Source organism: Cucurbita maxima, unplaced genomic scaffold (assembly GCF_002738345.1).
Source record: "Cucurbita maxima cultivar Rimu unplaced genomic scaffold, Cmax_1.0 Cma_Scf00033, whole genome shotgun sequence".
Lineage (NCBI taxonomy): Eukaryota > Viridiplantae > Streptophyta > Magnoliopsida > Cucurbitales > Cucurbitaceae > Cucurbita > Cucurbita maxima.
Window position 1 is genome coordinate 744963 of NW_019272049.1, and position 25789 is coordinate 770751.

The 25789-nt window shown below is 37.4% G+C and overlaps 2 protein-coding genes, 1 long non-coding RNA gene and 1 pseudogene across 3 annotated transcripts; 2 read left to right on the top strand and 2 right to left on the bottom strand.

The window, feature by feature from the left end:
• Positions 1-112: 112 nt before the first annotated feature.
• Positions 113-1817, top strand: LOC111467320. Its single transcript, XR_002714523.1, has 2 exons — positions 113-533; positions 1599-1817. It is a non-coding gene; the product is annotated as an uncharacterized LOC111467320 (long non-coding RNA).
• A 1082-nt stretch (positions 1818-2899) lies between these two features.
• On the bottom strand, positions 2900-10830 carry LOC111467131 (L-xylulose reductase-like). Its single transcript, XM_023111911.1, is given in 5 exon segments — positions 2900-3174; positions 5310-5414; positions 9797-9925; positions 10440-10566; positions 10609-10830. Coding segments are annotated over 5 exon segments (858 nt in total).
• A 4542-nt stretch (positions 10831-15372) lies between these two features.
• On the top strand, positions 15373-17910 carry LOC111467186 (probable auxin efflux carrier component 1b). The gene is made up of 6 exons (XM_023111993.1): positions 15373-16548; positions 16737-17007; positions 17084-17169; positions 17255-17412; positions 17492-17568; positions 17655-17910. The coding sequence occupies exons 1-6, from the start codon at positions 15534-15536 to the stop codon at positions 17719-17721; spliced, it is 1674 nt and encodes a 557-aa protein (XP_022967761.1). The 5' UTR covers positions 15373-15533; the 3' UTR covers positions 17722-17910.
• Positions 17911-24919: 7009 nt separating this feature from the next.
• Positions 24920-25545, bottom strand: LOC111467132 (annotated as a pseudogene).
• Between the last annotated feature and the right edge of the window lie 244 nt (positions 25546-25789).

The following is a 25789-nucleotide window of genomic DNA, read 5'->3' on the forward strand; positions in this document are numbered from 1 at the left end:
CAAAAAAAAAAAAAAAAAAGATGTCGAAAATCTCGCAATTTTCAGCGAGGCCCACACAGGCCCTCTTAAACCCTAGGAGCGGCCGCCTCCTTTACGTAGGAGCGGACGCTAGGGGACTTCGGAGGAAGGAGAGGCAAACGCACCACCGGGGACGGACGAACGACGACGCTTCCACCAGCGACGATAGCCAAGCTTTGCGATTAGGGTTTTCAAACGAGGAAGACGAAGCGGCAGGCGTGGGTCGACTCTCGGCATTTCGCAAGTCATCTCGGCCAGCATGCAGCCCGCACCTCGCAAGCCGCACTTGAATAGCACCTCTAGGCCTCATTCCCTTTCGGCCCAAACCGGAGGCACGCTTAGAAACCCTACGCCGACAGTGTTCTTCACAGCCATCAGCTTTAGCTCCATCGGCGACTCCGCGCACTCTCGGCTTGGCTAGGTTCGGCTTGGCGGCTTGACGTTCGAATAGGATACCGATCTCTAGGTTTTCGACCCTTCTGGAGCCATTCTCACCCTGGTTTCAACCATCTGAGGTCAGTATAACTCCATTTTGACTGAATAGTTTGCAATAGGGACACACCTTGGTAGCTAGGCATAAGGGATAGTGGTGAGAGGGCTCTAAGTGTATCATGTTATCTTAAGGAGGTAGTTAAGAGCCGAAGTTAGCATTGTGGGTGACTTCGGCCGAGGCCAAGGAGGTAAGTAACCTTACTGCTGGCGTTAGTTATGTATGTATGTTGGTGCGTGCCCTATGGCCCTTGCTTGCACCATGTGTGTTGTTGATGTATGCTAGTTTAGACGTTTCTTGCAGTGAAATGCTATGTATGCCATGTTTATGTATGTGATTCTTGCAGTGAAATGCTATGTATGCCATGTTTATGTATGTGATTCTTGTAGGGAAATGCTATGTATGCCATGTTTATGTATAGGACGTTTGTGACACGTTTGCTACCCTGTATGTATGAGCTTGATTGACATGTCATGATTGTAATGAGAACCCTGCATGTCATGAATGAGTTGACTAGTATGCTATGATATGCTTGCTCGATGTTGACCCAGTTAGGCTATGTAATGCGGTGAGGGGATTAAACGTTGTATGTATAATGCCATGGAGGTAAACCTTAAGAACCTCATGCACGCTATGGTTATGTACTTAGGGCACTCCGCTATTATGCTACTGATGGTATGGACGCGTATATTCAATATTGTGTTCGCCACGATATCATGTAGGCCCTCCTTTGTTCGTGGCGTCCGGTATTGTATGTCATACATACCTGACCAAGCCAGGCCCAAGGAGTTCACTTGCGAGCTCGCTTGATGGGCCCACAGTCACACATGTGGGCCATGTGTGGGAAAGTACTATGCATCCACCCCCGCCCGGACAAAGCAAGGGCCTAAGGCCGTGAAAAGGAATGGAAGACAGACCCCTCTCATGGTTTCTTTCTTTTAACTCTGGTGCTCATGTAGGTGTATTGTGTGCGAAAGTATGTGTGCGACTACTTGTATTTGTATGTATGATTATGTGCTTACCCCAACAGTGGGGCGACTTACTGGTTATTTTATATAATACTCAAGCCACGTGCTACCCATATTTTCAGGTAAGGGAAAGGCTCCCATGTACGGCTGACGATGGATGCTACGAAGGCCATGGAAACTTTGAGGAGAGTTTGCAGTGTCGTAGGCACCTTGTTTGATTCTTTTGGGTTCATAGTTATTGCAATTGTTTCCTTTTGTTCTCTGTTGATTATTTCTAGATTAGGTTGTCGTTATTGTTTTCCCCAGGTATGAACTGCTTATAATAATGAATGCATTGTCGTATTGGAGACTGTCTTACGTGAATTTTTGTTCTGTTGATTATGCAAGTATGAAGTAACGTCGCTAATTAGGTTAGAAAAAAATTAGGGGCGTTACAATAGTCAACTAAGGGAATACTGAAAAGATAGATCTCATTCACAATTGCATGTGTCTGCATCTAACCCCAATAATGGAGTCACTAGTGAGTATTTTTTAAAATACTCAAGTCACGTGCTACTTCTATGTCAGTTAAACGCAAGACACCCCTGCACGGTTGACGATGGTATCGCATGTTGAGACCATGACACATGTATAGGATAGCTGTATTTAATTTCTTAAACTTTAGGTTAGAATATGGTGGTTTTACTTTTAATGTTTATTTATTTTATTTAGTATTTCTTTATGTGTTCAAAAACACATAAGACCAAGACAGTGTTTTATGATAAAGTTTCAAATGATTACTTCTGCATAAAATTATTACGTTATGTGTACAGTAGTGACTTTAGGGTCGTTACAATTGAACTATATAAAAATGTTACAATTTTAATATATGGTTTTGGATGAATTTGTTTCATTTTAATGATTATAAATTGATTTGTTTTTATTTGTGAAGTTTAATATTTTTTATCTAACATTGTATTAAAAATTGAAAATGATTAAGGTGTATAAATAAATTTTTTTTAAAAAATTAGTTTTTTTTAACAATCCATCAACCCAACCCGAGGTTGGGTTGTGAAATTTTTCGGGTTGGTTGGATTGAACTCTTGAGTTTGTTCAAAACAATCCGTCAACCCAACCTAACTCGGACCATGTACACCCCTTAACTAATAGATCGTAGATGAAGTTGAATGAGATAGAAGACAACCAAGACGACATGAATAGTTGAGTGCGATGTCGGGAGATGAGCTGAGATGAGGCACTACGATAATTTAATATGTACATTGTTTTCTCAAATATGCATCAAAAACTACCATTTATTAATCATTTGTAATTACTTCCCAACACACCGAAGTCTTTGATGTGTTTGTATATATGAAAACATTATCAAATATAACTTCTTGCATTCATAGTTTCATACAAATGATATCAACTTAAACAAAGATATTCAAAGAGATGACCAAAGTGGGACTCCAGGTAAAGAACTACCTGCATTAACAACGAAAATGTTACTGGAAACATACTTAAAAGAGTCGTGCACCAAGTATCGAGCGACGGTTGCTAATGCACGGTCTATAGTTCCAGATATTTTTAAAGAAACCATTCTCATTACAACCATATTAATCCAATCTTTTTGCACGAGATCTTTTGTAATTTCATATTTAAAGAGTCCAGGACATATAGAATTCACTCTAATTTTGTGAGATCCTAACTCCATCGCCAATAGCTATTACAATAAAAAGTTTTCGATTATTGTTCTCGTAATTAATTATAGCTAAAGGTAGCTATGTGTAACAGTCCAAGCAAGGTACGGAATGTCTTGTCAAATATTCAATATGATTCCACAAGATCTAGTTTCGTTCAAGTAACGGATTCTAGCCAATTGAAAGGATCTTCTGATCAATCCAGAGATCATTTCGATTCCATTAGTAATGAGGATTCGGAATATCACACATTGATCAATCAAAGAGAGATTCAACAACTAAAAGAAAGATCGATTCTTTGGGATCCTTCCTTTCTTCAAACGGAACGAACAGAGATAGAATCAGACCGATTCCCTAAATGCTTTTCTGTATATTCCTCAATGTCCCGGCTATTCACAGAACGTGAGAAGCAGATGAATAATCATCCGCTTCCGGAAGAAATCGAAGAATTTCTCGGGAATCCTACAAGATCCATTCGTTCTTTTTTCTCTGATAGATGGTCAGAACTTCATATGGGTTCGAATCCTATTGAGAGGTTCACTAGAGATCAGAAATTGTTGAAGAAAGAACAAGATGTTTCTTTTGTCCCTTCCAGGCGATCGGAAATGCTAACAAATATTATCTTATGCTTTCCATTTTAGGGTTCCCCTTAAATTTTTTAAAACGTCTTCTAGGGAGAGTTTTTCACACGTTTATAAAGAATATTGGGTTCTTCTCTCCAACCCATGTGAGATCTCTCAATCCACTGTCTTCAAGGTTCAACTTTCTTGTTGACACTTGTTTTTTTTTTTTTTTCCAATAAATGTGAGACCTCCCAATCAATGATCCCACGTCGATTGGGAAGGAGAACGAAACATTATTTATAAGGGTGTGGAAACCTCTTCCTAGAAAACCTTGATAGAAAGTCGGAAAGGAAAAATCCAAAGAAGACTATATCTGGTAGCATACGACAACGACGAAGACGAACAAAGCCAAACCATATGGATGCATGTCGGATCACGAGATGAGTTGAGACTGAGGCACCGTGAGCTTGAGTGATGGACGCTTCTATGAAGGGAGCCGAGTCGAGCTTGCCTTTTTATTTTAGTTTTTAACTTATATTCTCTTTTAAATCTATTTTGTTTTAGATTTTTTTTTTTTTTCCTTTTTTTAAAGGAAGAACCCTAAGTTACAAGCCATTTGGTAAATATAATGTATATGTTAATTTACATTAATATAAAATAATTATCACTTAAATTATATAATAATGTTTCTATGTACATTGTTTTTATAAATAAGTATGAAACATAACACTTTATTAATCCTATGTAATTACTTCCCAACAATTCCAAGTCTTTTATATAAGATATATAATCTAATGACTTTTTGATATATAACACTTCCAAGCATATTCATCCATATAAATGATATCAACTTAAAAGTAAAGATATTTAAAGGGATGACCAAAGTGGGACACCGGGTAAAGAGATGCCAGCATCACCAATAAAAATGTTACCCGAGACGTACCTAGAAGAGTCGTGCACTAAGTATCAAACGACGGTTGTTAATGTAGGTTCTGAAGTTCTAAAGGTTTTTAGAGGAGATATGGTCATTGCAACCTTGTTAATCCAATCTTTTTGTAAGAGATCTTTTGTAATTTCCGATTTAAAGAGTCCTATAGAATTCACCTTAATTTTGTGGGATCCTAATTCCATGGCCATAACCCGTTACAATAAATAGCTTTTAGATTATTGTTCTCGTAATTAATTATAGCTAAAGTTAGCTATGTGTAATAGCTCAAGTTAACCGCTAGCAAATATTGTTCTCTTTGGGCTTTTTCTTTCGGGTTTTCCCTTGAAGTTTTTAAAATGCGTCTTCCAAATAGAGGTTTCCACACTTTTATAAAAAATGTTTGTTCTCTCCCAATCGATATGAGATCTCAAAATCCACCCCGTTCATGGTCCAACGTTCTTGCTGGCACTCGTTCCTTTCTTTAATCGATGCGGGACCCCTCAATCTATGATCCCACATCGGTTGAGGAAGAGAACGAAACATTTTTTATAAGAGTGTGGAAACCTCTCCCTAGAATATAGGTTTTAAAAACCTTGAGGGAAAGCCGGAAAGAGAAAACCTAAAAAAGACAATATCTACTGGCGGTGGACTTTGACGGTAACTTTATCTTTGTCAAAGTGTTTAAGCCCGCCTTTGAAATAGTATAAGCAAGGGCACCCCATTGTAGTGCTCTATTAAGACCAATCATTGAAGAAATATTGATGATAGTGTTAGCGGTAAATTTAAGAGACTTGCAAATGTACAAAAAATGATCATTTCTTATTCATAGGGTCCAATGCCTTTTATAGAAAAAATATATTGAAAACTAATAACAAAAAAACTAACTTACAAAAATTTGCTACCTCAACACTTCCTCCCTTGAACGGAACTCGATCAAGAGTTTAGTTCATCGCACTCATCCCAAACGCTTCTCTGATCCTTTGAAATGATGCTATCTTCAAAGGCTTTGTCATTATGCCGACCAGCTGCTCCTTAGTGCTGCAATAGACCAATTTAATTACACCTTCCTTTATCAATTCTCTGAGAAAATGATATCGAACCCTTATGTGCTTTGACTTTCTATGCATGACTGCATTTTTTGATAACTTGATAGTGGACGTGTTGTCACAAAACAGAATCATCTCTTCATCTTGTTCATGCCCGATTTCTTTCAATATCCTTTTCATCCAAATGGCTTGACAGGCACATGTAGCTGCTGCTACATACTCTGCTTCAGTTGTTGACAACGTGACGATTGGTTGCTTCCTTGAGAACCATGCCACAACTCCTCCACTCATTAAGAAAACATAGCCTGAAGTGCTCCTACTGTCATCCACATCTCCCGCATAGTTACTGTCGGTGTAGCCTATGAGTTCACTCTTCCCTTCACGTTGATACCATATCCCAAATTTCAGAGTTCTCTTCAAGTACCTCATGATTCTTTTTGTAGTAGCAAAATGTAACTTAGTAGGATTGCCATAAAATGACTAATAAGACTTACCACAAACATCAAGTCAGGTTGTGTGGCCGTGAGATACATTAAGTTGCCCACCATTTGCTTATATAGTGTTGAATTGACCTTCACACCAGCTTCATCTCAACCAATCTACTGTCCAGGGACTATCGGATTGCAAACAGAGTTGTAATTTTGCATCTCAAACCTCTCGAGCAACTCAGCAGCATATTTTCTTTGACATATAAAGATGCCATCAACCTTCTGCATCACTTCAATGCCAAGAAAATATCTCATCTTCCCCAAATCAGTCATGTTTTATTCATCCATCATGGAGCTTTTAAACTCATTCAACAACTCCTCATCATTACTAGTGAACAATAGTTCATCAACATAAATGCTCACAATTAGAATTTTACCTCTCTTTTGTTTGATGAATAATGTTTGTTCACTAGAGCTGCTTACAAAACCTTCCTTGACGATTTAAGCCTCAATGCGACTGAATCAAGCTCTATGCGCTTGTTTTAGTCCGTAAAGAGCCTTTTGCAGCTTATAAATCATGTCCTTCTTCCCTACTACTTCATAACCTTGTGGTTGTTCAACAAATACATCTTCCTTCAACTCACCATGTAGAAAAGCAGATTTGACATCGAGCTGATAGATTCCTCATCCTTTTTGTGCTGCTACAGCAATGATCATCCTCACTGTATCCATTCGAGCTACTGGTGTGAATACCTCTATGTAATCTACTCCGTACTCTTTAGCTTACCCTTTTACAGCCAGCCGAGCTTTGTACTTGTCTACCTCTCCAAGTTCATTTAATTTTCTCTTGTATATCCACTTAACCCCAATGGCCTTGGCTCCAACAAGAAGTGCAGCCAGCGACCACGTGTGGTTCCGTTCGATGGACTGTATCTCAACATCCATCACTTGTTTCCATTTCTGATGTCCTACGGCTTCTTGAAAACTAGTCGGATCTGATATGGCCATGAAAGCTAGAGTTTCAATCTCGACTCTAGCCATGTTTGCTTCTTCCTCTGTATCTGATAGCCCTTCTCCTGTTATATAATCTGCAGACCAAATTGGTGGTTTTTTCACCCTGCCTGTTATTGCTGTTGTTTCTCCAATTGGTGGATCGTTTGGTGAAGGAACGTCATCAGTGTATTCTTCTGCTTCTTCCACTTCCTCTGCATTCTCAACATTTTCAAAATCATTTTCCCACTCAAGTTCAATGCTTTCTTCACCAGAATAACCAACATCTTCCCAATTCCACTTCTTATCTTCCTAAAATATCATATTTCGACTGATGTGAACCTTTTTCTCCACTGGATCAAACCTCTTAAAGGCCTTGGATTCACTATTGAAACCTAACAGAACACATTTCACGCTTTTGTCATCGACCTTGCTTCTTTTAACATCAGGGATATGAACATATCCGATACATCAAAAAATCCCAAAGTGTTCGACTGATGGCTTTCTTTCATTCCATGCCTCTTCCAGAGTCATATCTTTTACAATGAGTGAAGGAGATCTGTTAAGAATGTGATTCACCCATTGCACAACATCTAGCCAGAAAACTTTTGGTATCTCCTTCTCTAATAACGCTGCTCTCACCATGTTCATGATTGTACGGTTTTTACGTTCAGCAATGCCATTTTGCTAAGGCGTGAAGGCAGTGGTCAACTGTCTTTTGATTCCATGCGCTTTACAGAATTCTTTGAATGCAATTGAATTGTATTCTCCTCCTCTATTTGTTCTTAGACATTTGATGAACAATCCAGTTTGCTTTTCTACAAAAGCTTTGAATGTCTTGAACTAATGAAATGCTTCTGATTTTTCTAGGACAAAATATATCCATGTTTTTCTCGAGAAATCATCAATAAAGCTTATAAAGTACTTTATTTTACTGTTTGATGGTGGGTTGATCGGACCACAGAGATCAGAGTAGATAAGCTGTAATCTTTCAGTGGCTCTCCACTTGCTCTGCTACGGACATGGAACACGGTGGTGTTTCCCTTTGACACACGCCTCACAGATAGTTTTCACATCTCCAATTTCAGGTAAACCTACAACCATCTCTTTACTGCATAATGTGTGAAGTCCCTTGTAGCTGAGATGCCCATATCGATGGTGCAATTGCTCTGCCTTGTCTGAGATATCAACCTGCAGACATCTCTCCTCCTTTGTTTTGTTATTTGATTCACCGAGCAGGATAAACATCCTATTAGCACTCATAACATATTCTGCTATTTTTCCTCTTGATGGATGAAAAATGTTGCATGTGTTTCGATCTCCTCCTTTGAATAGCACGTTTAAACCCCTTTCTTGAAGTTGTCCAACACTAAGCAGGTTGTTCTTCAGTTCCGAAATATAATACACATCGTTGATCACATAGCTTATTCCCTTAAGTATTATTTTGACTGCTCTTTTCCCACCAACCATCCGTTTGTGATTGTTCCCAAGCTTGACATTATGTGTGAAGCTAGTATCCAAGCTTGAGAACATACTTCTTTCTCCACACATATGGTTTGAACACCCATAATCCACAAACCACACCTCTCTTCTTTTAGTGCCTTGAAGCTCCACATATGTCATGAGAATAACTTCATCTTTTTTTTCGACCTCTACAAAATGTGCTCCATTGTACCTAATTGGACATTCATATTGGAAATGTTCAAGTTGGTGGCAGTTGTAACACTCGATTGTTGCTTTGTTGAATGAGCGTCTTCTGCCCCTGCCTCGACCTCTGTATGATCCTCTGCCTCTGCCTCTGACCTTGAGAGCTTGATCACCTTCTTCATGACTGATCTTCTTGAATTTCTTTTCATGTACAGACAGAGAGCTTTGCAATTCGTCAATCGTCATATTTCTTGTGTCTTTTGACTCCTCGATGGCTACCACCACATATGTGAATTTATCAGTCAGAGTTCGAAGTATTTTCTCAACAATCTTCGAATCTGACATGTCTTCTCCGTTGCTTCTCATCTTGTTGGAGATAGCCATTACTCTTCCAAAATAATCATCGATGTTCTCTTCGTTCTTCATTTCAAGAACCTCAAAATCTCTTCTTAAAGTTTGGAGAAGAGACCGCTTCACTCTTTCGTTACCTCCAAATTTTTTCTCCATCGAATCCCAAATGTTCTTGGATGTTTTGCGATTCAAGATCTGTTCAAACACTACCCAATCAATTGCTTGGAAAAAGTAGTGCTTCACTTGATGATCCTTCATCTTGAACTCATCAAGATTCCTTTTCTGCGCTGTAGTCACTTCGATTCCCTCTGCCGATTCCGTGTAACCCTCTTCCACTAGACTCCACAAACCCTTGGCACACAAGAAGTTTTCCATTAGTTCACTCCAATGATAATAGTGACCATCAAACTTTGGAATCTTGGTGATTGTTTTGTCGCTGCTCATTTTCTTTCTTAGATCACTTTCTTGGTCGGATCACTTTCTTGGATCCTAACCGGCTCTGATACCAAATGTTAGCTGTAAATTTCAAAGATTGTCAAATGTACCAAAAATGATAATTTCTTATTCACAGGGTCCAATGCCTTTTATAGAAAAAATACATGAAAACTAATAACAAGAAAACTAACTAACAAAAATTTGCTACCTCAACACTAACTCATTAACAGAAATTTGCTACCTCAACAGATAGATCCACCTCGATTAGCGTCACGCATGTGTATGGATACATACTTTGATATCAACCACGGTCCCTTAAGATTTGTTCTCATGGTTTGATCCCATTCTTCCTCGGACAAATCTAGAGGGAACTTTATAGGCCCTATGAGCGATGTCATAACAAATATTTTTGTTACAAATGATGAAGTCGTTTAAAGTTTTAAATTATTAATTTATAATAAAATAGATATTAGTTCAAAAAGAACAATATTTGCTAGCGATGGGTCTTGGTCGTTACAAATGGTATAAGAGCCAGACATCGGGCGATGTGCCAGCGAGGAGGTTATTCCCTGAAGGGGGTAGACATGAGGCGGTGTGCCAGTAAGGACGCTGGGCTTCAAAGGGGGTGAATTTGGTAGGGGTCTCACATTGATTGGAGGAAGAAACAAGTGCCAGCGAGGACGCTGAGCCCTGAAGGGGGTGGATTGTGAGATCCTACATTAGTTAGGGGAGAACAAAACACCCTTTATCAGTGTGTGAAAACATTTCACTAGCAAAAGCGCTTTAAAAACCTTGAGGGAAAGTCCAGAAACGACAATATCTGCTTGCTGTGGATCTGGTGCGTTACAAAAATAATACGTTAAAAGTACTATTTTTTCAAAGGATGATGGACTTGCCTCTCATACCAGCGTTGTTGACTAAAGTGTCAATAAAACCAAATGAGTCCCAAGCTTTTCTGATGCCCTTCTCGATAATTTTTCCATCCGCGCTAACATCAAGTGTCACAGCCACTACTCGGTAGGTCTCCACCGCCATCACGGAGGAGGTTCGGGAGCTGGCAAATACCAACGATGACGACGAAACTAAGAAATCGAGTCAAATTATTTCATCACATAGAGATTGGAGTCTATTGTTACGACGTGCAGCGAAGATTTTGCATCCAGCTTTGGTAAGATCGAGACAAAGCTCACGGCCGAGCACCGACGAAGCTCCGGTCACCATCACTACTTTCCTGTTCAAGTCATTCCATATCTCAAGCTCAAGAGAAGAATGTGGCTGGATCGCCATCATTACTTGTTTATGAGAAATGAAGTAATGAACCTATAAACGAGTTTTAAGTTTTGTCTCTGATATTTGAAAAAGAAAAAATCCGAAAATGAAAATAAAATATTTAATAATTGTGACGTAATAAAGTGTTATTAAAATTTCATATAAATAAAATAGTTATAATATTACGCTAAGCTATATATATAATTTGACCTAATTAAATTGTAACTTAATCTTCATTCATATGGGTTTAGTTTGTAATAAATCTTAATAATTATCTTTAAATAAATAATTTTTAACAAAATTATATAAACTTTTAATTGTTTTTTAAAAATTATATATTATAAAATATACTTATAAATCTTATACAATTATTATAATTTATTAATATTGTAAATATGTATAAAATAATTATTACAATATAATCTAGAAATCATATTTAGAAGGAAAAAAAAAAAAAAAAAAGGAGAACACAGCTCATGGCCTAATGAATTAATGTGTCATTATTTCTTTTACCTAAATAATGAAGAAGCCCATTTATGATGGTGGGAAAATAATTTTAAAACCCAAACAAACATGGGTTTGCCTTTTAAGTGGTTCTAATTAAAGATAATGTTTTGATCGGGCTACGAACATTATGAATTATGACGATCATCGCGACGTCGTCATCTATGTAGAGGTGTTTTGCTTTATAACTCGTTAGGGGTCGTTTACTGAGTATTTTTTTAAATATTCACGCCTCGTGCTACTATATTTTTCAGATAAAGATAAGACGCTCCTGTAAGGCTGATAGAGGCATCGCAACCCCGAGACCGTATAAGATAGATTTACATTTCATTTAGTAGTATAGATCAGTGTAGATTGAGTTGTATTTTCCATTTAATAGTGTAGGTTAGTTTAGGGTTTAATTGCACCACATGGGTCAATATAGGTTAATGTATGACATTTTATTTTGCATTATTTTCTTTCAAAATTAATATATAAATTTTTGAAGAATTTTTTTATTTTTTTTTTATAACCATAGTAAGTCGTAATTCTAAATTTTGAATTTGTTACTATTTGGATTAGAAGAATAAATACCGAAATTTATTTACTCTTTTAGCAATTTATGCTACCTATCGTTGTTAAAATGGGTAAAAGTTGATAATAATAATAAATAAATAAAATAAAGTTAAATGGAGAAAAAAAAAGAATAATATGAAAAAATAATAATAATAATAAATAAATAAATAGCCTCGGGTCTGGACCTCAGGCTCAAAATCTGAGCCATGAACTAGACCAGAGCTTCGATAAAAAAACCTACCTGAACTGCAGGTTCGTAGTTGAGCCTCCCTAGGTTCGGAATACACCTTCAATAGACACAGCCAGCCCAGCCCATCTTGTTTGGGCCAATCAAGTTCATGCAGCTCAGCCCAATTTGCCATCAGTCTATTCACGGCCCATAAGCCCCTCGCACCGAGCGGCCCACAGATCAGCGCTTCAACTCGCGACCCATGCTCGACCCGCTCTAACGACGCTGGCAATGGTTGAAGCTCAAGCAAGCCAACCTTCTAGCTGATGCTTGCACCCCGACTCACTCATCGGCTAGAATACTCAGCTTCTTAGCTAGCTTCCTCAGCCACATAGCGGCTTCTCCTTGACTTAGGTAGTTTATACGGCTCGGATTGAACTTCTATGACCCTTTCCTACCATCTTGGAGTGTCCTATAGCTGTTGTTGACATTGTTAGAAGCGTTTGAAGTAAGTACGACAACTATTTGGTCAATTAAAAATATTTGTTAGATGATGAATTGATGTCGTTCGGTGAATTTATCCCTTTAATATGTTCTAATCCAATGTCATGGGTTCACATACGTTAAATTGGACTCTGATGAGTAGATTCAGGCTTGTTCTAGGAATAATTAGTAACTTTAGTCTAGGCCAACCAAGTAAGTAATCTTACTGTTTGTTTGGTTCGAGGAATTGTATGAAATATGAATGGTGCTTGCTCTATGGCCCATACACATGTCGTCAGCCGTATAGAGGAGCCTTACCTTTACCCAGAAAATAAAAGTAGCACATGGCTTAAGAATTTTAAGAAATACTCCGTAAATGACCTCACTATTAGGGTTAGATGGAAGCACATACAATTTTGAGTGGGACCTATCATTTAAATTTGTATTCTTGTACACGACTATCCTAAGCCGGTAATTGGGTGTGTATTTACTATTCTATACACAGCTTACACGTATGAGTATGGACCTACCAGTCAATTTGTACACCTCCTGGGCCCCTTTGCTTGTCAAGCTAGCATTCTCTAGTGTTGTTGTTGGACACTCGGTAAGATTAGTGACCTTTGCAGGATTATGACAAACATCATGATCATTTTTCTTTTCATAACGTTCGTGTCCGACCATCGTAAATGGAGAAATTTCTCGATGCATGAGGCCCCAACATTTATCATTTATTAAATCATGTAAATCAACCTCTTTCATCTTTATTCATATCATATCATTTTACAACATACCTTTTAAGACATGTATCGGGATTGAATATCATATCATTTATATCATACATCGTATTATGTCATATCATGTACATAACATGTATATCATGCACATATCATATCATGAACCATGTCCCAACATGTATTATATGTCAGATGTGTCATACCATAACATATATCATCAGCACATCACGTCATAATTTGTCGCATAACATTAACATATCATAGTAATATCATAATCATATCATTTTATAAATAAAAAAATCGCATATATCAAGCACATAACACGTGCAGAACCACGAGGCACGTGTCATCATACAGACAAACTTTTAACCATGTCCATAGTAAGATCACTTACTTGATGGGCCTTAGCCAATGTTTTCCCTAAAATAATTCTTTGAGCTCGTCCTTCGAATCTTATTCCAAGCTTTGCCGAGGTATTTCCTATAGAAATTTCACTCAATTCCTTTAATTAACTCTAATTTCCTAATCCAATTTACCTTAAATTAAGAAATTGAGCATCAAACTAACCTTAATTGCCTTCGATAAGGTCGAATTCAACTTCGGGATGGTCGAAAAGGTGGAAATTGGTGTAATTTCCATAAATTGAGCCAAATAGCGCGTTTTTGAACCAATAAGTCGTGTTGCCCTGAGTCAAGTTGACTAAGTTGAGGAGTCGCTAGTTTCAAGCATGAAACATGGCACGAGGAGGAGTTGACGCATGTGCAACAACATTTCGGGTCGAAGTGCGGATTATCGGGACGATTGCTATAGGTATCCAATTCAGATCCCGATCCGACGGATTTCGTCTTCTTCACTTGTTTGCATTGTGAAACCCAATGGCTTTCTCTCTCTCTTTCCGAAACCGTTTTGACAACATTTTCTATTGTCGTTCTCCCCCAAATCTAGGTTGCCCTGCACCTCTGGTTACCTCCCTTCACAATGGAAGCGTCAGTACGTTAATATGACATGAGAATGGAAAGGTGCGACATCCTTGTTATTTAAAGATTTACTTCCTCCTCGCCGGCCATGACTCTAAACTTAACACACGATAGAAGGGTGTTGTTTGACTTACCTATACGTTATGAATCCTTTATGAGTTCTATCTAATTTTCAAGAAAGTGACCATCCTAATTCAATTTTCCAAATATCCCTCCCTCATTAATTTGGTTAATCAAAGAGAAAAATAAACGAGCACGAGAGATCGAGAGAGCTGAGAGATTGAGAGAAGGAAGAGCCCCTCGAATGTTTTAGAAATAGATCTCATTTAAGTGGGTTTTGTTTGAAATTAGAGAGGTACACGAGGCCTGGTAGAGATAGAGAATCCCTACAAAATTTCCTATTTATTTTTGTGGTACACGAGACCGGGTAGATTCTCTTGTCTCTCCTCTCTCTCTCTCTTCTCGCAAACAACGTCCCCTCCTAAACCTCTTCTCCGACAGATCCCAGTAGGCGGCGGCGACCGGCTCGATGGTCTTAAAAAAAAAAGGAAAAGAAACCAGACAAATCAGTAGAATATATATATATATATACATACATACATACTCGTTGGCTACTATTAAGAATGTTTATATGGGTCGATAATTTAATCAATTTGAAATGTCCTATTGAGTTATATTTTTTTAGTTGAATTTTTGAAAAATAAAAAATTTGGTTCAATTGGTAGGTTACCATACTTTTGATCTAAAAAAAATAAGATTATAATCTAACTCAACCTAATTCTAGCTTATTTTTAAAAATATTAAAAATATTTAACGTTTGTAACCGATGTCAGTGATATGGTAAATATTTGATGTCTGAACTTTATCAGATTTTTTTAATGGGTAGGATTTAAAAAAAAAATTAAAAAGAGAACAAACATTTTCTCTTTTATCCTATGCTATCTTATTCGATGTTGTTATATACTAGCCTTTAGCTTAGAACATTGTTTTCTCTTAAATTAATTTCAACCTACGTTCTGAAAACATTTCTCTCAAACGTGTTCGAGACTCGAGCATGCGGATATGAATAAGAGAGAGAATAGAGAAAAAAGAAAAAGAGGGACATCATGATGTCCTAAAGAATCTCATGAAGCTACTGAACTCTCACTTTCCCAGGGGTCACTTTAATCCTCCCTTTTCTCTCTCAATTTCTCCTTTTTCCTCCTCCCCTTCTCTCCGCCGTTACACCGCCGCCATAAATACACCTCCCCCTTCTTCCTCCCCAAATGGGTTAACCCAAGAAACAGAGAAAACAACACAATGATCTCTGTTTCTGATCTTTACCATGTCCTCACCGCCGTCGTCCCCCTCTACGTCGCCATGATCCTCGCCTACGCCTCCGTCAAATGGTGGAAAATCTTCTCCCCGGATCAATGCTCCGGCATCAACCGCTTCGTCGCCCTCTTCGCCGTCCCCCTCCTTTCCTTCCATTTCATCTCCACCAACAACCCCTTCTCCATGAACCTCCGATTCATCGCCGCCGATACCCTTCAAAAGCTCATCGTCCTCGCCGCCCTCATCCTATGGTCCCATCTCTCCTCCAAAGGCTCCCTAGAATGGTCAATTACTCTGTTTTCACTCTCTACTCTGCCCAATACTCTGGTTATGGGGATTCCTCTGTTAAAGGGAATGTACGGCGACGCCACCGGCTCTCTCATGGTCCAAATAGTTGTTCTTCAGTGCATTATTTGGTATACTTTGATGCTGTTTTTGTTTGAGTATAGAGGAGCTCGATTGTTGATTGCAGAGCAGTTTCCTGATACTGCAGGGGAGATTGTTTCGTTCAGAGTTGATTCGGATGTTTTGTCATTGGATGGGAAAGAGCCGCTGCAGACGGCGGCGGAGATTGGGGAAGATGGGAAGTTGAGGGTGGTGGTGAGGAAGTCGGCGAGTTCTCGATCGGAGGTTTTTTCGCGGCGGTCGCATGGTGGCGGTGGTGGCGTTTCATTGACGCCTCGGCCGTCGAATTTGACGAATGCAGAGATTTATTCTTTGCAGTCTTCGAGGAATCCAACGCCGAGAGGTTCGAGTTTTAATCATTCGGATTTCTATTTGGGGAATGCGAGTCCGAGGCATTCGAATTTCGGTAATGGGCTTTTTTCGCCGGTGATTGGACCGGCGGCGGCGGCGGCGAAGAAAGGTGTCAACGGCGGAGATGGGGGGAAAGATTTGCATATGTTTGTTTGGAGTTCGAGTGCGTCGCCGGTTTCTGAGGGTGGAATCAATGTTTTCCGGCACGGGGAGTACGACGGTGCCGGCGGAATGAACCAGAAAGGTACAACGTTAAAAAGTAAAGATTTGGCTTTGTTTTTTTGTTGGATTTTTGTACTTTTTTCAAGTGGGTCAGTAAAGGAAATTAATTTCATTGTTTTTTTTTAAAAAAAATTTGTCGGATTTTGTCAAAAGGAATGACTTTATTGAGCTTTGAATATTGAGATCTGTTTGTACTGAAATTTTGGTTAGATTTGGATGAGTTCAGCTTTGGGAACAAATCCGCCGTGAACGGCGGAGCATTTGACGGCGGCGGTCCTGTTTTATCCAAGCTTGGGTCGAGCTCCACTGCTGAACTTCACCCGAAAACTGGCGACGACACGGCGGAGTCCAAGCCGGCCACTATGCCACCGACAAGTGTGATGACAAGGTTGATTCTGATCATGGTTTGGAGAAAGCTGATCAGAAATCCGAATACTTATTCTAGCTTGATCGGCCTAGCTTGGTCTTTGATCTCATTCAAGTACGGAAAATAAAATACTCTAATTTTGGGAATTTCGACTCCAACGTTGTATTGAACTAAACATGCCGTTTTGTAGGTGGAACATTGTGATGCCAGCCATTGTTGCTCGATCGATCGCCATTTTATCTGATGCCGGGCTCGGGATGGCAATGTTTAGCCTCGGTATCAATTTTCTTCCACTCGAACAATAACGTGTAGGGTTGTTCATGTTAATCGTGAATGGTTACATATAATTGGTATTGTGTAGGGTTGTTCATGGCCTTGCAGCCTAAGATCATTGCTTGTGGAAACTCAATTGCTTCCTTCGCCATGGTGGTTCGGTTCATCACTGGTCCGGCCGTGATGGTGGCTGCCTCCGTAGCTGTAGGTCTCCGAGGAGTTCTCTTGCACATCGCCATAGTTCAGGTGAAGAAACATGACGATGTCCTTATCGAACCATTGAATTCCAAGAATTTGATGTAATTAACGTTTGTTTCACACGTAGGCTGCGCTGCCTCAAGGGATTGTCCCTTTTGTGTTTGCCAAGGAATACAACGTTCATCCTGACATTTTGAGCACTGGGTTCGATCTCAATTTCGATACTCATCATCCCGATCCTCGATTCACAATCTCTAACGCGTTCTTCTCGGTTTTTTTTTTTCTTGCAGAGTTATATTCGGGATGCTGATTGCTCTACCGATAACTTTGGTTTATTACATCTTGCTCGGACTTTGAAGCTTTGCTAATCTGTCATTTTCTCTCTCTAGAAACACAAATTTTCTCTAACCTAAAAACAAAAAGATTTTGTTGTAATTTTTTTGGCCTTTTTTTTGTGCTCTCTTTATTTCTTTTGTTCTTTTGATGGAGAAAGTAAATTAAAGCTTTTTCATATTGTCTCTTAATAAATATATAAAAATAATAAGTTGATATGGGACTAATAATTGTAATTCAAATTTTAAATATTAAATATTAAATATTATTATTATTTTGTCTTTAAATAAATTATTAAGCTAATTAAGTATGTGATTAATTATTAATGTTTAGTTGTAATATTCATTAAACTATAATTAAATTTAATCTATTTTAGGAAAGCCTAAATAATCATGTAATTTATTCTTAATTAATTCAAATAGGTGTCTTAGAATAATTAAATGGACGTAAATAGCTTTATTCAAAATTATGATTTCTAGCTTTTTAATTAATAATATTAGTAAATAATAGAATACTCATAATTAAATGTTTTTCATTAATATAATAATATCTTGAATATTTAATTTTTAAAAAAATAAAAAAATACCCTTACCATTATTATTATTATAATTAAAAACAACTTTTAAAAATGGTTTAAAAAGAGTTCTTATTTATATATTATTTATCAACTATTTCATTTAAAAAAAAAAATCAAGGTATTAATTAGATTTTATATTTATGGATATTTTACTCATTTAAATAACTTAAAAGATATTTTTATTAATTAGATTTTATTTTATTTTAAAACATTTATTTAATCTAAAGATAATAAAAACAATAATCGAGCGGGTTAATTTTAATTTCATTAAATTTGAAGTACAAAAGTAGAACCTAATCATTAAATAAATAAGAGATTTTGATTTTTTTTAATTAAAAAAAGTCCAATTTTAATATTAATAATTAATTTAAATTGTTATTAAGATAAAGAAGATAGAAAAAGACTTCATTGGGGAGCACGCGAGTGTACGGAATTCATGATAAATTATAATAATTCCTTTCCATTTAATTCTGCCACCCTTTTATTCATTTATTTATTTTTATTTTATATCTATTTTCTTTTATATATATTCCAATATATCCTTACCTTTTATCATATTTTATAATAAGTTAATTGGTTGAGTTAAAAATCCATTAGTGTATTAAGGGACGTGAGACCTTACAATCCACTTACTTTTGAGATCAACGTGCGATGTGGGACTTCACAATCTACCCCTCTAAGGGCTAGTGTCCTCGTTGGCACAAAGCTAGGTGTCTGGCTCTAATACCATTTTTAACAACCCAAGCCCACCACTAGTAGATATTGTCTGCTTTAGCCTATTAAGTATTGTTGTTAATCTCACGATTTTAAAATGTGTCCATTAGAGAGAGGTTTTCACCATGTATACTAAATGCATTATTTTATTTTTTTAATTAAAAAAAAAAACTAACAATTTTCCAACTTAGGAAATTATTATAAAAGTGAATTACCCATTTTTGAAAAATTAATGTATAATTGTTTTTAATTATTTAATTTACAAAGAATATGCACCACACGTGGCCTTACAACATTGGCTGGTTTTTAAGAAACATTTGTAGGGCTCTTAAGGTGCCCTTTTTCAAGTTTCAATAGCCATATGGCCATTCTTTTTAGTGAAAGTGCATTTAGGAAGTCACTTAACATCAAGCCATGGCATTCTTTTCGTAATTGGTAACCTATCCCGAAAGAAAATGGGATAATAGAAAGAACGGGAAGCTCGGGAGTTATAGGATTGGGTTTCCCCGAGCAGCAGCTGCTGGGTTTACCCATCTCTCCTAAACTTCCCCCGGTATGCGGTTCGTAATTGGTAGCCACGTGTTATTTAGCAGGGATGTTCATAGGATCCCGCTCGAATTATCCAACCCAAATCTTAAGAGATTGAGTTGGGTTATATTTTTTTTTTTTGTTGGGTTGAATTTTTAAAAAATAAAAAATTTTGGTCAATTCGCTAGTTGATATTTGTTATTGTTGGTTGAACGTAATCAGTTTGAAAATAAAGTTACAATCCAACTCAATCTTACCCGTTTTAAGATTATAAATAATTGACTTTTGTATCTGATGTCAGTATTTGATATTTGATAAATTCCATCGTGAAACATCAATTCTAATGATTCTTAAAATTATTTAGGTTAAATGACTCGAAATCTAAATTTAAGGATTTGATCCTTCACATACTGACCTTGAAGTTGCTCGCAAGAGCAAAGATTTTTCATCTATATGCTTCCTATGGCACTACCTAGCAGATGAAGTTATGTGCCCACTAACCGAATGACACAAGAATTTGATTCAGAACAAAACACGTTCAAATAACTTAGGTTGGTTTGTGGAGACAATTTTCACTCTTACAAGCCGCTCAAATAAAAAAAAAGCTAGATCATTTAAGAATTAGATGTTGAATCCTAAATGTAACATCTCAAGTCCATCGTTAGTAAATGTTCGTTTTGGTCCGTTACGTATCACCGTCAACCTCACTGTTTTATAAAAACTATTTTATTATCTTCTCTAACTAATGTGGGATCTCGTACTAAAACTCGAGGTATTTACTGATATTTGTTTTAGTAAAGTAAAAAGAGTTAGGGATGCAAAGAGTGGAATGACATAAGTAAAGTAACCCATAATAAGTTAAAGCACTAAAATCTAATCCCATTTGATACACAATCTAGTTTGAAGATGTGAGTATCCTCACCTTTTAATGCCACTATCTTGTAATTAGTAAGCTATACCATTGCTATTCTATTCTTCAATTTGAGTACTCAACACGGTCCACGGGTACACGTTAGCAAATTGAATAGAGTTAACAACTCAATCTAACCCTATATTTACGGGTCGGATTGTTCTATTTTTTAAAAAATCCTACTTATCTCCAATACGTGTTATATTAATAACCAAAATTCAAACGTTGAATATTTATAAGTCACAACACATCACTAACATCAGTTACAAATATTAAATATTTTTTTTTTCGGTATGAGATAAAAAAATGTCAACCACCAACGGAACCAAATTTTTTTATTTTTCAAAAATTAAACCCAACCTGAATTGAAAAAAAGAATGTAACTCAGCCCAATCTTTATAGTTTGGGTCGATAAAATTATTGGATTATATGAATACTCCATTTTTGAAATATTTTTTAAAATTTTAAATAAAATTTAATCGATTTATTAAATACAAATTTATAAATAAGTTTATTGATTTTTTAAAATTATTTAGAAATTAAAGTTTTATAAATATTATAAAAAAAATTAAATGTATTATATTTTTTTTATTAAAAAAAATAAGTTTTTCAAATTTTGTATTCATAATTGTACATTTTGACTAAAGCTTGAACAACGAACATCCGGTGGCTGCATTTCATCCGATTCCGATGAAACCATTTCGGCGAGTTTGTCGATAACAGAACGACTTGTTCATCTGTGGTTATTGAACTGGGAACGAGATGTCGTACCCGAAATTCTCTTCCTTTGAAGGAAGAATTCAGAATCCGAAACGTTGCAGCAGAGGACCGCCGGTGTTAGGAATGGAGGGAGAAATCTCTCATTCTATTGAAGAATAAAATTGGCTATAATACATCGTTACATAGGACTAAATCTTGGTATGACTTAATTTAATTCAAATAACTAAATCAAATCTAATCCAAATAATCCGTCCTTAAACTTAAACGGAACACAAATAGTAATCAGTATAAGTTTATATCTACGAACTCATAATAGACTTCCACCGTTCATCAATTCCCATGTGCCAATTTTGTTTATTGCTCCAGATCTATGGCTTGCCTCCATGTCTCACTCTTCCATGCGTCTTTAAATCAATGTGTCTTCAAAGTTTACAGGTTCAGTAGTGGTAAACATGGGCGAGTGAGCTTCATCGTCTTCTTTACAGAAAACTTCTCCTATTGCATAGTCTCTCATCCAGACGAGTGATCTCTTATTCCTCGTCTTATTCGAACTAGAAGAGCTTGTTGAACACAACTCTATGGGAAACACTCGCACTTTTTATTAAGACCAATCGAGAAGAGAATACAAGACACTGTGTATAATACTTTTTGGATTTCTTGAATGAATAACTAGGTAGGGTGGAGGCCTATTTATACTGGGCTAGCCACTAACAAATCTAAATCTAAATCTAAATCTAACAAATAAATCATTTTCCTAAAATATCTAGATCTTTCTTCTAAATATCTTTCCTAAAATCTCTACTAAAATAAATATACAATGGGCTCTGTACAATTCTTGGGCTTGACTCTATTAGGCTAGTGATGATATTTCAACACTCCCCCTCAGCACTAGTCCTCATTCGCTGCACCATGTTGAGCTGACAGCGAAAACTCTCATGAAATGGTAGTGTCGATTTCTTCCTTCAAGACTTTCTCTGTAATGAAATGGTAGTGTACCTCCACATGCTTTGTTCTAACATAAAACACTGAATTTTCTGCTAGGCGAATCACATATTGATTGTTGCAATAAAGTGGTATTAGATACTCAAGGTGTCAATCTTCCATCAAAAGTTTTAACCATGTATTTTTCCTGAGCTACTCCAGCTGCTGCTCTGTACTCTGCTTCTTTAGTTGACAATGATATTGTTGGTTGTCTTTTGTTACACCAAAAAATTATTCTCGAATCGAGCTTGAACTCATACCCAGTGATTGATCTTCGGGTATCGTGGTCTCCTGCATTGTCAACATCACTATATCCAGCTAGCTTCCAGTCTTCGCTTCTTTTGTATAAACGATCGTAATTGATTGTACCTTTGACATATCTCAAGGTCCGTCAAGCCGCATCCAAATGAGGCTTCTTCGGATTTTGCATATATTGATCAATGACTCCAACTTCATTTTCGAATTTCTTCGCTTGGTCCATGTAGAACTCTCTGTTTAACTCTCCATGCAAGAAAGCATTATTCATATCCATCTGCCATAATTTCCAATTTTTATTTACGGTAAGTACTAGAGGAACTTGTACGATAATGGTCTTTGCCACTGGACTAAACGTTTCATCATAGTCTAGTCCATATTCTTGAGAGATCCCTGCATCTATAGTCTGAGCTTTGTATCTCACGATTGATCCATCTGAGGTACACATTATTTCGTAAGCCCACTTGTAAGATATGAGTTTGGTATCTCTTGGTCTTGGCACTAATTCCCATGTTTGATTTTGTTCCAGTGCTATAGTTTCTTCCTCCATCACTTTCTGTCAAGCTGAGTTTTGTGATGCTTCTTCATATGTCTCCGGCTCATTAACTTCGTCTTCTACTGCGTTGGCATACTCTGGATTGCCTTTAGGATTATTTCTGAATGTCTGAGTTGTTGAGGTGTCATTTCATTTTCACTAGGCTCGCTTGGTTGAGTCACTTCTTGCTCATCAGCACTAGTGTCACTTGAATCTTCAGGCACATCAGCACTTAAGCAAATGTGTACAATTTGCTCCCTCGTCTTTTGTGAAAGAATCTCTTCAGTTTGCTCCTTTGTGTTCTGTAAAAGAATTTCTTCTGTTTGCTTCTCTGTGTTCTGTAAAAGAATTTCTTCAGTTAGCTCAAGGCCTGATAATTCTTCCTTCTCTGAGGGCCACCCCTCTTCCATTGCACCGCTTTGATCGTCAATCATGTGGTTTAAGCATCTTGAATCAATGATCTAGTCATCCTCGTAATTGATATGCTCTTCCATCATTGCCATGAGTGCTAGCTCGTCTTCTACTATTGGACATAGTACCTCTGCATCTCATTCATCCTCTATCTTCTTTTTGGATATTGCCACATTGCTTTCAACTGACTTTTTCCTGGACCAACAATCTCTAGACATGTGGCTCTTTTTCCCGCAATTATAGCAAATACCTTCAACTCTCTTTCCTTGGAAACTCTTGTTGTCGTTCTTTTGAGCTCTCTCGGGTTGTGAAGTCCCTTTGTGACTTCTTCTTTTGTCACCATTGTATCCACGTTTGGTAGACGACCTATTATTGCTCCGACTTTCACTTGTGTAGAGTGCTTCTTCTTCACCCTTCAATGTGATGTCTCCCATTTGTTTAGCCATGACTTCTTGGCTGGCTAACAAATTTTCGAACTCTACAAGTGATGGTTGAGTGGGTCATCCTTGTACAGCAGTAATAAAGCTTCTATATTTCGATCGCAATCCGTGGATTATAATCCTCTTCATTCGAGATTCTACAATGACAAACTTCGGGTCTAGTTCAGTAATCTCCCGACAGATCGATTTGACCTTGTGAAAGTACTGAGCAATCGTCATGTCACGTTGTGTAATTGACAACAACTCATTCTCCAGAAGTTGTAGCCTCATATCGTTCTTCTTTGAAAACAACATCACGAACGTGTTCCATGCTTCTTTCGGTGTCTTGTCATTCCAAATATGTTCTAACATCTCTTCTCCGATTGTGGCCTTCAAGGAAAACATTGCTTTGCCTGCTTTGATTCTCCATTTGCGCAAGGTGCCATTAGAATCCTTCTCTGGCGGCATTGTTTCACACCTACCAAAGATCTTGTTCTTGTAAATAGGACATCATGCATGTTGCCCACGTGTTGTAGTTGTTGTTGTTGAGTTTCTTGATTCCTCCAACGATTTGGAAATCACCCATCGTGTTAGCTATACCTCAATAATACCAAAAAAGCTCTTTCGACACAAGACTTGCAGAGTCACAGACTACTCACGACACAAAAGAAACTCACTCACTACTAATCTCAAGAAATCGTTTCTGATGTAGAAGATCAGATAGAGTTGCAACCACAGAGCATACTAAGAATTTCAAGAGATCAGATAACATACATTAACCTTGCTCTAATACCAATTGTTGAACACAACTGTTTGTGGGAAACACTCGCACTCTTTATTAAGACCAATCGAGAAAGAATATAAGACACTGTGTGGAATACTTTTTGGATTTCTTGAATGAATAACCTAGTTAGGGTAGAGGTGTATTTATAGAGCCTACGCAATCTAGACGTAACAAATCTAAATCTAAATCTAACAAATCTGAATCGTTTTCCTAAAATATATAGATCTCTTCTCCTAACATCATTTATCTTTCCTAAAATCTCTACTCAAATAAATATACAATGGGCTCGTACAATTATTGGGCTTGACTCTATTAGGCTAGTGATGATATTTCAACAGAGCTTGGTTCAGCAAAAGAGCCAGAGATAGTATTTTCCTCTGCAGTATTTTCATCTGTTTTCATCTACCGCTTCTATATCATAGTAAGCTTTTGACTCTTCACTAACTACCAGCAACACATAACTCAAACTCTTATCATCAAGCTTAGTTCTCCGAGCTGCCTCCTCTTTTTGTCTCTGAATCAACTCGAGCTCACGATATAATTCTTTTTCCTTCCGCTGCTGCTCTAGAGCTAATCGTCTCTTAGCTTTTCTACCCTTCTCCTATTCTCTTCCAGCATTTTATCTAGCTCTTCTCTCTTCTTCCATGCTTGTTCTTCTTTTTGTCTTGTAGTAATAAAGCGGCTTCTTTCTCTTTCTCAAACTGTACATCAACATCATCATACAACTTCTTGCGTCCTTCCTCTATTCTCCTCTGTATTTCTAATTTAGTCTCTTCAGAGTTTAGTCTTTCTTCAACATTCTGAATTAATTCTTCCATCCTCCTAGCTGCATCTTCTTCTAACTTCTTTTTGTTGTCATAGGTGACCTCCTTCTCTTTTATCTCCTCTGCTTTTGCTACCTCCGTCGCCACATTCTGGATCTCCAAGTCTTCATCTTCTATTTTCAAACATTTGTCAACCAATGGCTTCATCTTTGCATGAACTGAGAACATGTGATTCGCCATCATTTTTGTGTTCATTATCAGGCCCCTTTGTTGAGGATAGATTCTGCAGGTTCCTTCTTTGATTAAGATCACAAGCGTTTCTCCTGTAGCTGCCCTATGCTTAGCAAATTGTTGGTGAGATTGGGGACATAGTAGATATTTGTCACGGTTTGTGTGATACCTTCAACTTCGAATCTGACACTGCCTCTTTCTTCAACTGCCAATTTTGAGCTATTTCCCAACCTGACAGAGTGTTTGAAACTTTCGTCAAGCTC

Coding starts and splice junctions, on each gene's coding strand:
- LOC111467186 (XM_023111993.1), top strand. CDS start 15,534: ATGATCTCTGTTTCTGATCTTTACCATGTCCTCACCGCCGTCGTCCCC. Junction 17,170..17,254: donor GATGGCAATGTTTAGCCTCG/GTATCAATTTTC, acceptor GGTATTGTGTAG/GGTTGTTCATGGCCTTGCAG. Junction 17,413..17,491: donor TGCACATCGCCATAGTTCAG/GTGAAGAAACAT, acceptor TTTCACACGTAG/GCTGCGCTGCCTCAAGGGAT.